This window comes from Hippocampus bargibanti, linkage group LG09, assembly GCF_051943395.1.
Source record: "Hippocampus bargibanti isolate YZ-2025 linkage group LG09, ASM5194339v1, whole genome shotgun sequence".
Classification (NCBI taxonomy): Eukaryota; Metazoa; Chordata; class Actinopteri; order Syngnathiformes; family Syngnathidae; genus Hippocampus; species Hippocampus bargibanti.
In genome coordinates, this window is record NC_142742.1 from 22432410 (window position 1) to 22444158 (window position 11749).

At 44.1% G+C, this 11749-nt stretch overlaps 1 protein-coding gene across 1 annotated transcript; it reads left to right on the forward strand.

The window, feature by feature from the left end:
- Positions 1–960: 960 nt before the first annotated feature.
- cd93 (CD93 molecule) lies at positions 961–6018 on the forward strand. Its single transcript, XM_089005135.1, has one exon. The coding sequence runs from the start codon at positions 1141–1143 to the stop codon at positions 2770–2772; it is 1632 nt and encodes a 543-aa protein (XP_088861261.1). The 5' UTR covers positions 961–1140; the 3' UTR covers positions 2773–6018.
- Positions 6019–11749: the final 5731 nt, after the last annotated feature.

The window sequence follows — 11749 nt, forward strand, 5'->3', positions numbered from 1 at the left end:
CTGCTAATGGGGACCACGACCACCCGCAACAGTCCAAAATAGGGGAAGTAGGGTGGATTGGGAAGCACGTGTGATGAGGAATGCTTGTGTGTGGGTTGCGAAGCAGTTCTTCACAGCAGACTATTTGAACAGTGAATGAAAAATACAATCAGATTTGAGATTTTTTTTTTTCACCAGGAACTGGCGACCACATCAGCCTGACAGCCGGGACAATGAGCATTGTGGTTATATGCGCAGTGATGGTGTGGGTGATTTGTTGTGCAACAGTCTGCATAGATACATCTGCGAGCGAACCAATCGTGAGTCCATACGGTATTGTTTTTTTTTTTTTTTTTTTGCATTTTGTTGCAATACAGCTGCTGCGGAGTGACAATCAATGTTTCCTCTAAACTGCGCGTGTGCGCAATCGCGCACTGCTTTCACATACTCAGCGACAAGAACATCTATTCAGCGCACATTTCCTCCGGTTTCCTCCCACATTCCAAAAACAGGCGTGGCAGGCAGATTGAACACGTCAAATTGTCCTTAGGTGTGAGTGTGACTGTTGTTTGTCTCTGTGTGCCTTGCTATTGGCTGGCAACCAATTCAGGGTGTCCCCCGCCTTGTGCCCGAAGACAGCTGGGATAGGCTCCAGCACCCCCCTCGACGCTAGTGAGGAATAAGCAGTACGGAAAATGGATAGATGGATGGATATATATATGGAGAGGTAATTGATTATAATGGGCAGAGCTTTCCATCGTTCCTCTTCCACCCATTCCCACTTTCGAATTATGATGGTGCAGCATCTCTGAGGTCATATGAACCCTCTGTGCCTTGTGTATTGTAACTCGCCACAGCTAAGGGAGTAAGTGGACTTAAACGCCTCAAGTCGACAGGGGGCCGGAGACATCTGGAGAACTAGTCAAAACACAATGGCATATGCCATTGTCTTCCCAGCTCAAAACGGAACTGCTTAGCAGAGGAGAAAGAACGAGCCCTTAACGGCTTCAACACACACTTTCCGCCTTTAGTTCTCCAAAACAGGATACAACGTCATGACCATTACTTTCAGAGCCACACTACTTTGCCCTAAACATGTTGCTCTCATTTCGTGAGAAAACTCACAAAGGGTGTCAGGGGAAATTTTTGTGAAGCGCAACTATGCCACTGATCTGTCTCCTGCTTTTCATGACAAATTTAGGACTATTTTGTGGTGTTGAACATGAAATGATGTGCACGTCCAGTGCCTGCTTCACTGTCCATATGGAGAATGTGAGCTTTGCCAAGGCCAGTCAGAGCTGCTTTCACAATGGGGGTTACCTGATGACAGTACGAGACAAAGAAGAAGAAGAGATCCTGCACTCTCTGCTCTCGCTGATCCAGAAGAAAAAGGGCAAAACATTTTGGATTGGATTAAAACTCCACAAAGGTGACTGTGTGTTGGCTGAAAAGCCCCTCAGGGGCTTCAAGTGGGTATCTGGGGAGGAAGATTCCCAGTACTCCAATTGGAAAAAGGAGCCTGTGGACACCTGCACTGAACGCTGTGTGTGGGTCAATTATAATTCCCACGACGACATTCAATTAAAATGGACTGCTGGAGCCTGCAAAGGGCCTTCATTTTCCGTGTGTAAATTTTACTTCACAGGAATGTGCAACGCTCTGCAACTGTTGGGCATCGGGCACGTATCATATACACCTGCTTTCTCCGAGCAGCCATTCCGAAACGGGATGAAATCCTTGCCACTTGGAACATATGCTGAAGTCACATGCAATCAAAAGCGATCACACTTTTCCGTGTGCATCCGGAATGATGACAAATATCAGTGGACTGTACCGGGTCCATTTTGTCGTACAGATCAAGGAAACTGCACGCGCGACAATGGTGGATGCCAACACATGTGTCAGCAGGATTCCGAGCAAGTTAAATGCCTCTGTAAGCAAGGTTACACTCTTGAGGACAACGGACACACATGTAAGATTCAAGATACGTGCAGCGTGGATACTTGTGAGTATCAATGCGTCGTGCAAGAGTGGGGACCAAGTTGTACGTGTCCCGTTGGGTTCACATTGGCAGCAAATCAACGCAACTGTTCAGACATTGATGAGTGCCAACATTCAAATTTATGCAACGGGCACTGGTGCATTAACACACTAGGCAGTTACGTATGCGCATGTCAGGGCGGCTTCGAAATAATCGACGGGAGATGTCACGATCTGGACGAATGCGTACATTCCCAATGCACACAAGGCTGCTTCAATACTGCTGGATCTTTCGCTTGCTACTGTAAAGAAGGATTTATTTTAGCAGAGGACGGCCATGCATGCGTGGACATTGATGAATGCACAACTGAACGCTGTCACTTTAAATGTTTTAATACTGAAGGAAGTTTTGTCTGTGGATGCCCCAGTGGTTTTCGTGTGGATGCCACAGGAAGAAATTGCACGCCGCTTGTGACGAAGGTGTCATTACATGACGGAAACCTCGATGAATTTGTATCCTTGATGCCCCCTCCCACGGATATACCTAGTGTCATGGTTTCCATGCCCCCAAGCAATGCTTCGATGTTTGCAACTGCCATGCTGGTTAACTCCAAAGTGCTCATCTGCGTACTTGGCTCAGTCATTCCTTTGCTGCTCATTGTCATTACGACATTAACAATTGCCATTTTGCGATGTCGTCGATTAAGACAGGAAGCAAAGAAAAGTACGACAGACAGTTATTGTTGGGTTTCCTCTGGTTTCGATCCGCGTTTAGAAAAACTCTATGAATCCATCTTGACTGATGAGCTATGACCTGATGGAGCGTATGGCCTTCCTCGCGTATCTTGTATAATTTATCTCAAAATGTATTTATGTAATTTATCTCTCTCCTCTTTCACTTATAAACGCCACCAATGCACCGTTTGTGTTTCTTACCTTCTTCTTGTTATCTCACACACACATTCCTGTTTCAATGGTTTTGTGAGGTCCGGATAACTCCAGATTAAGGAGTGAGGACCACCATTGCTGATAAGTTTAGAGAAGAACTAGTGTTACATTTGAACACTAAATGTCACCACATTTCCCACTTCAACCTCTTTAAAAACAAAGAAATAAAAAGTGGACTTGAAACTGAAATAATAGCAGGAGTGAGGTTTCTGAATGGGTACATTGAAAGTCGTCATAGCTGTAGTGAATTTGGTTAGAATATTGTTTTACTTTTATGATTTTTTTTTAAGGGCATAACAGTTTGTTTTTTATTTTTTGCAATAATAATAATACTACATTTCATTTATAATCTCTTAAAAAATTCTCAAGGACACTTTACAGTCACAGGATATTTTTTTTCCGCGGGTGAGCGGCTGCAGCCACAAGCGCCAGCAATCACTCAACCCGGAAGTAACAAAGTAAAAAAAACAAAAAACAAATATGACAACACAAAGACACCGAGAGTCATTCATTCTTCAGCACTTTCTGTACCATCGTTGTGACGTGAAGCAGTTCAATGACCTCATCCTGTTGTTATTTCAACTATCATAATTTAATATATACATTATTAAAGTGAATTGTTTTCACTTAGTGCGGTAAGAAGAATCCATGTACATTTTTTTTAAGCTCCACCTTTTTGTTGTTTGTTTTTATAATGAAGTACTGGCTTGGCTAATGTCCTGACCACACCTATTGATGAGGCCTATTTAGTAGTTCAAGATTGTACATGTACTGCTATGTAACACTTAACCAGGCTGGAAGTAGTGATTGATGGCTCCAAACCGCAGCCTGATGAACTTGACTGACTGACTGGTTGGACATGTAGTTTTGACAGCATCCTTTTGAAATTAATATGAACACAGCACTTGATATTCTTATTCTTGGATGACTGTTTTATGTTCTCACTTAACTTCGACTCTGTCCCATCTGATCACATTGCCATGTAAATGACCACTGAGCCTTGAGGAGTGAAGGGTTGTAGAGAATGGATCAATGAGCTGCATTCCGAAAGGGCAAAAGTTGCCAAATATATTCTGTTTTGTGTGTCTGGATAGGAGTGAATAAAAATGTCTCAGAGAACAATGAAGTATTATGACCCGAGAAAACATGGCTCTTCTCATTGTGTAGATAGATCATGTGTATATTTGTAAAATTGAAAATGGCTGTATGAAGTCCGCCGATAGGATTACTAGTTTCTCCAACTTCACCTCCCTATCTTAGGTCCAGGATGAAGTGATGGTGCGGAAAAATGGATTTAAAGGACAACCAACACTATTTTTTGTTTCCTAATTCACATCACAAAAACGTGTTATAGCATCTAAAATACCCAAAACACTGAGGCTGATATTTTTAGTCAAATGCAAAACACCAATAAAAATGACTTAAAGTGTCCCAAAACTACTTCAAAATGACCTCAGAAAGTTTCAGAAGGTCCCGCCCCCTTGTTCGTGACGTCACGCCAGGACGTCTTGCCTTGCTCGAGAATCAAAACAATGGCTTCAGATTTGGAGAAGATGTGTTCTTATGACTCATCCAGTTATGAATATGATTCAAATAGTTCTGAAGAGGAAAGCATAAATGTTTGCAATCGATTAAAGAAGTCCTTCCGTATCAATTAGTGCCGTCAGGACTCCAATGTAGCGTCCCAGAAAATACACAAGATGGCGCCCAAGCTCCGTTGGAAATGGGCTGTATGGCTGCTGGGAATTTGTGTCAACTAGTATCAAATTAGTAGTCTTGGTGCAACACACAACGATTCACCATCACGTTATTTATGTTTTTTCCTTCTAATTTCGCCATCAACATGGATCAACACAAAGTTTTCAGACTAAACAAAGTACCCAAAATACATTGTGTGTCGCTTTTTCGGTCAGGGGCCTTCGAGATGATGTCACGTCAGGCATCGTCATCAACTCGAAAACAAGACTTCCTGAATATTCAGCGCGAGTCTTAAAACGTAAAATATAGCCCTATGCCATGGAATCTTTGTAAAATATGCTCAGTAGAAGTAATTTGAAGTGATTTTATAAATTATGGAGGTGTCGGTTGTCCTTTAAGTATTCAATGTAAAATTAATTGATGCCACTTTTAGTTATTGATGTCACATGCTTAAGGAAAAAGCTGTCATGTTCTATTTATATTCACAATGAAGAAATAAATAGTTGAATGATTAAAAAAAACTGCCTTTTATATTTTGAATAATGTTAATACACTACTTTACAAATAGGTAAATCTGAGAAGCAATGGAAATCCAAATGTGTTTTTTTGTCATAACTTTCTTCTCCGCCTCTGAATATTCACTTATACCATTTTCTTCTTGTGAGGGGTTAAAGCCTGACTTAAATGACAAGTTAGCGTAGCAACCAACTTTGCAAAGTAACACTTACAGATAGCAAGAAAAAGGTGATGCCAATGACAAAAGTTAACAATTAATTAGAACACCGTTAAATGTCAAATTCTAACTACACAAGCTACCAATTCAGGGTGTACTCCCGCCGAGAGAGTTGAATGAATTTCAATCAATCTCACTGTGGATCACTTGATTTTGATTCTACAACCCTAAAAACTATACTGTATCTAAATTTCTTGTCTCACCCCTTGTGTGGTGTCCGTCCTCCATTTTTAGCTCGAGTCCTCTACCAGAGGCCAGGAAGCTTGAGGGTTCTGTGCAGTATCAGAATCAGAAAACCTTTATTTGTCCCACAATGGGGAAATTTGCAGTCCACAGCAGCATTTTGAACAGGAATGTGATGGGGGTGGGGGGGTGAAAGGATAGAAAAACAAGATATTTTAAGCATAGTAAAATAAAAATGTGAAAAGATAGAAAAACAATATATTCTAAGCATAGTGAAAATGAAAATGTCAACTGTATACTGTAAATGTGCAAAACCGTTTTATAAAAAACTACATAGTGCAAGTATCAAGAAAGGTATATTGATATATGTAGCTGTATTGCATCAACCAGTGTTTGAAATAACGTCTGCCTGGAGGCCCGGGGCGTACAACTGTTACGTCGGGCGTACAACTTTCAAAATGTCTCGGCCTGAGTGGCCGACAACTTCTTCAAGAATTTTTTTTTTTTTTTTTTCAAATCAAATGTGTGTTTTATCCAATAAAGCAAAAGCTCCATGCAAATTGCTACAAACCACATAGACTCCTATTTTCTAAGCGCCTTTACAGTCACGGTATAGTCCGAAGCACGAAACGGGCGTCTGATTTGCTGTATGCAAATTGCCAAACGAACGTTCGTTTGGCAATGTAAAAGTTTTGAAAGGCACTGAGAAAGAGGAGCCACGTGGCTTTTAGCAGCAAACTCCACACAGGGAGGCCGGACCGGGACGCGAACCGGCGACCTCTGCACTGTGAAGCCGGTGTGCTAACCACTCGACTACCGGGCCGCCCTGGTCTGGCCGACCATGCCACCGATTCCAACATCATCGCTGTCCCTTTACATAACCCTGGCTGCACAATCCTGTGTGTCCAGTCCGACGGCGTTCCTCGACCACTGGTTCCCGACTCTTTCCGGCGAAAGGTGTTCGACTCTCTGCACAGTCTTTCTCATCCTGGAATTCGTGGCACGACCAAGATGCTGGCGAAAAGGTTTTCCTGGAAGGGACTGCAAAGAGACGTGCGAGACTGGGTGCACGGCTGTCTACGGTGTCAACGCTCAAAGGTCCAGCGCCACACGAAGTCACCCATGGGAATTTTTGACACGCCGGATGCCCGGTTCAGTCACGTCCATATAGATCTTGTCGGACCCCTTTCCCCCTCCCGTGGCTTTCGGTACTTGTTGACTTGCGTTGACCGCTTCACCCGATGGTGCGAAGCCCTTCCCTTGTCCGACTGCGGGTCCGAAGCTGTTGTCTTTGGGTCACCGAAGACCATCACCACCGATCGTGGAGCCCAGTTCGAGTCTGCACTATTTGGCAAGCTGTGCAATTTTCTGGGATGTCAACGGAACCGGACGACTGCCTATCACCCAGCTGCGAACGGCATGGTGGAACGCCTCCATCGTCAACTGAAGGCCTCCCTAATGTCTGCCGACAATGCCGAACACTGGGTGGATAACCTGCCTCTGGTGTTGTTGGGCATCCGCTCCACGCTAAAGCCCGACATCAACTCGACTCCAGCGGAGCTGGTATATGGCACCAGTTTACGCCTGCCTGGTGAGCTGCTCAACCCGACCGACCCTACGACTGCTGACGTCAATGATCTGCTCACCCGCCTCCGGCAGTTTGCGCTGGCTCTGCGGCCCAAGTCACCGCGAACATCGTACCAGCCGACGCACGTTGATCCCGCACTCTTAACATGTACGCATGCCTTCCTGCGGTGTGATCGGGTGCGTAAGCCCCTCCAGCCCCCTTACGATGGCCCGTATCCCGTCCTCTCCCGCGGTGAGAAGACGTTCCGGATTCAAATCAACGGCCGCGAGGATACAGTCTCCATCGACCGACTCAAACCGGCAGTCGTAGAGCACACGTTGCCGTGCTCCCGAACATCGACGTCGGCCACCCCACCAACGACGTCCCCCGTGTCCGGTGATCGACCTTCTTCGTGCCTGGCCTCTCCGTGTGGCCGAATGACCCGGAGCGGCAGACGTGTGCATTTCCCAGAACGTCTCGCCTCCTACCGGCTCTTCTGAGTGCGTCCAGCTCGTTTTTTCCTGCGTCGATTTCCCCGACTTCGGATCCAGGAGGGGAGCCCTGTGGCGTCACCGGTGCGCACCGCAGCTTTAAGCTTTAATGTCTTTCAATTCCTTGATCTCCTTGATGTGCGTCTCACCCTGACGCATATCACAGGCTTGACAATGGTATAAAAGCAGCTGTCGTGGGACAGGGAGATTCAGACTCATCTCGGACTCAGACCCAGACAGACGCACCGCTCGCAGAGACCTGCTCAGCATCGCACGGAGTTTCACAGCACGACTTGCTCGACTCTACGCCACGATCAAGCTCTGCGCATCATCTGCCTGGAAGATCTGACAACGAACCTACTTACAAATAAAGAGAAACATCAAACTCTTTAAGTAATCGCTAGAGAGAGACAGAATGAGAGTAACTGCGAGAGAGAGAGAACGACAGTCTAAACTAAAGCAGGGGTGTCAAACTCATTTCACATGGTGGGCCACATATGGCCTCGGTAGATGTCAAGGACCATTAAAATGATACCATACATGCTATAAATAACCAAATATCATTCCTTCAATACCGAAACTTGTTGAAAATACACCAAGCACAAATGTTTCCCACGCATCTCTGTAAAAAATATGATGTGGTCCATTTTTCATTTCTGTTTGGATAATGACATTTTTGCTAATGAGGGTGTTGAAACCGCAGTTGAAAAAAAAATTGTGGTTCTCTTCTACCGCTCTCTTCTACGTTGATTGAAACAGCACCACTCTGCGGACAATCATTGAATTGCACCTCATTAAAAACTATGAATTTTATGTCATTTTTGCATTTTTTTCCACTTTTAAATTATCCTGCGGGCCTGATCAAACCTCCTTGGGGGCCGTATGTTTGACACCACTGGATATACCACACCAGACAAGACCCAAGCAACACATGGTGTCAGAATTGGTCTGGAAGACAAGAGGACGATAAAAGGACTTGGAACGGAAGATTCCACGGAGGAAGGACATTGAGCACAACCCACGGCAGAAAACGGCAGAAATTGAAGCTTTACGTCCACCCACAGCTCTGCAGCTAACAGGTAACGTGGCTGAAAATTGGAAGAGATTTAAGCAACGTTTTGAACTGTATTTGTCTGCAATTGGAGCTGATGAAAGCCATTCAAAGATGAAAGCATCCATGTTTTTGCACGTTGTGGGAGAGGAAGCTCTAGAGGTCTACAATAACTTCACATTTGATGCTGAGGATGACAAGATGAAGCTTTCAAAAATAATGGAAAAGTTTGAAGCTTACTGCATTCCGAAACGCAATGTGACGTTTGAAAGGCACAGATTCTTCACATGTGTACAGACAGTTGGAGAAACTATTGACCAATATGCAAATGAGCTGAGAAAAAGATCAAAGACATGTAAATTCGGTGGATTAACAGAATCACTGATCAAAGACAGAATAGTGTGTGGCATTACAGATAATAAACTGAGAGAAAGGCTACTCCGAGAATCAGATCTGGACCTGGAAAAAGCCTTAGCACTTTGTAGAGCCGCTGAGACTGTTAAATCACAGGCTAAAGAGTTGCTAAATGATGCTAGCTGCAACGTGCATGCAGTGGAAAGAAATTCACACAGATTCAACAAAAACAAGACTGCTGAGATGAAAGCAAGAGTGAGACAACCCAACAAAAATAGGATATTCAAACAAAAATGTTGTACTCGTGGTGGTATGCAACATCCCCCAAAGCAGTGTCCAGCATATGGGAAAATATGTAAAAACTGCGACAAAGCAAATCACTATGCTCGTTGCTGCAGGAACCAAGACATGAAAGGCAAGGTAGATGCAGTAGATGATCATTATGATGTGGAGGAACTTTATGTGAATGCTGTAAAAGATGAAAGAGAAGAAAAAGATTGGATCACTACGCTGAAAGTGAACAACATTCATCTAAAATTCAAATTGGATACTGGAGCCAATGTGAATGCCATTTCAGAGACTGATTTCATGAAGATCAGGCCGAGGCCAAAAATACATAAAGCAAACATGAAAGTAACAGCTTATGCGGGTTCAGTCATACCAATGAAAGGAAAATGCATTGTGAATGTGACACATAAAGGCCAATTACATAAGCTATCTTTCATCATAGTTCCAAGGGATGTGCAGGGTCTACTAGGATTGTCGGCATGTGAGAGACTACACCTAGTGAACAGAGTTTTTGTCGTGGATAGACAAAAAGAGACAGTATATGATCAACTGATGGAGCAGTACAGAGACTTGTTTCAAGGGTTAGGCTGCCTACCAGGAGAACACAATCAGAGTGGACAAGAGTGTGCCACCAGTCATACATCCATTCAGGAAAGTCCCATTTGCTCTTCAAAAGCAGCTAAAATCAGAATTGGACAACATGGAGAGCAGGCATGTGATAAAGAAAATAGATGAGCCGACTGACTGGATGAGTTCCCTCGTTGTCGTAGAGAAAAAGAACGGAAAACTCAGAATATGCCTGGATCCCAGAGATCTAAACAGAGCCATCAAGGAAAGTTCTGTCAAGACTGTGAAAAGGCTGATGTACAAGGAAACAGACAGTGGAACGGATTTCTACCAGAGCTTGCTGGTGTATCGCACAACGCCGCTTGAGTGTGGTATGTCCCCGGCCCAGCTACTCATGGGACGTGTGCTGAGATCCAACTTACCCATCCCGGAAAACCTGCTAAAGACAAAGGAAGGGGAGAAAGTGAGGAAGATCAAAGAACAACAGAAACAAAAACAAAAGTTCTATCATGACAGAGGAACACGGAACCTACCTGAACTACACACCGGTGATAAAGTCCGGTACAAAGACAAAACAGACACATGGTCACAGAAAGGGACTGTTCTGCGTCAGGTCCAACCAAGGTCATACAACATTCAGACAGAGGAAGGTGCTGTTTTAAGAAGAAACCGCAGAGATCTTCTCAAAGAACCAACGAGTCAACGAACAGAGACTGTAACAGAGACTGTAACAGAGACTGTTGTAACACCTCTAAATCCAGGACATGCTATCCGAAAATCCTCAAGGAAAGTGAAAGCACCTGAGAGACTGATTGAAACCATTTAACATGTTTTTCTACGTGATCATGGTGAAAAAAAATGATGTGAATGTTTCATGTGAATGTTTCATTTATTGTTGCAAAATTTAGAAAGACTTTATTCAAGTTTAAGTTTGCTAATTACTGACATAATTAAATTCATTACATTTGTTAAAAGTAAAGATTCAATTAAGAAAGGGAGATGTAATGATTTGAGCAAATCGTATTTGCATGTTCTACTAGTGATGCCTGGCTTTAGATCAAAGGAGCATGCGCGCTGCTGCAAGTCAGTCTAATGAGAGCCTACGAGAGCCACACATGTCAATTGCCTTCTCCCTCCAACCAACACAGCCGTCCTAATAAAGAACCTCAACTCTATCCAGAAGTTGTATCATTTACCGAACCCGCTTACACAAAGCAACACAGACGATACTTCAAACACTGCTAATGGGGACTGCGACCACCCGCAACAGTCCAAAATAGGGGAAGTAGGGTGGATTGGGAAGCACGTGTGATGAGGAATGCTTGTGTGTGGGTTGCGAAGCAGTTCTTCACAGCAGACTATTTGAACAGTGAATGAAAAATACAATCAGATTTGAGATTTTTTTTTTCACCAGGAACTGGCGACCACATCAGCCTGACAGCCGGGACAATGAGCATTGTGGTTATATGCGCAGTGATGGTGTGGGTGATTTGTTGTGCAACAGTCTGCATAGATACATCTGCGAGCGAACCAATCGTGAGTCCATACGGTATTGGGTTTTTTTTTTTGCATTTTGTTGCAATCCAGCTGCTGCGGAGTGACAATCAATGTTTCCTCTAAACTGCGCGTGTGCGCAATCGCGCACTGCTTTCACATACTCAGCGACAAGAACATCTATTCAGCGCACATTTCCTCTGGTTTCCTCCCATATTCCAAAAACAGGCATGGCAGGCAGATTGAACACGTCAAATTGTCCTTAGGTGTGAGTGTGACTGTTGTTTGTCTCTGTGTGCCTTGCTATTGGCTGGCAACCAATTCAGGGTGTCCCCCGCCTTGTGCCCGAAGACAGCTGGGATAGGCTCCAGCACCCCCCGCGACGCTAGTTAGGAATAAGCAGTATGGAAAATGGA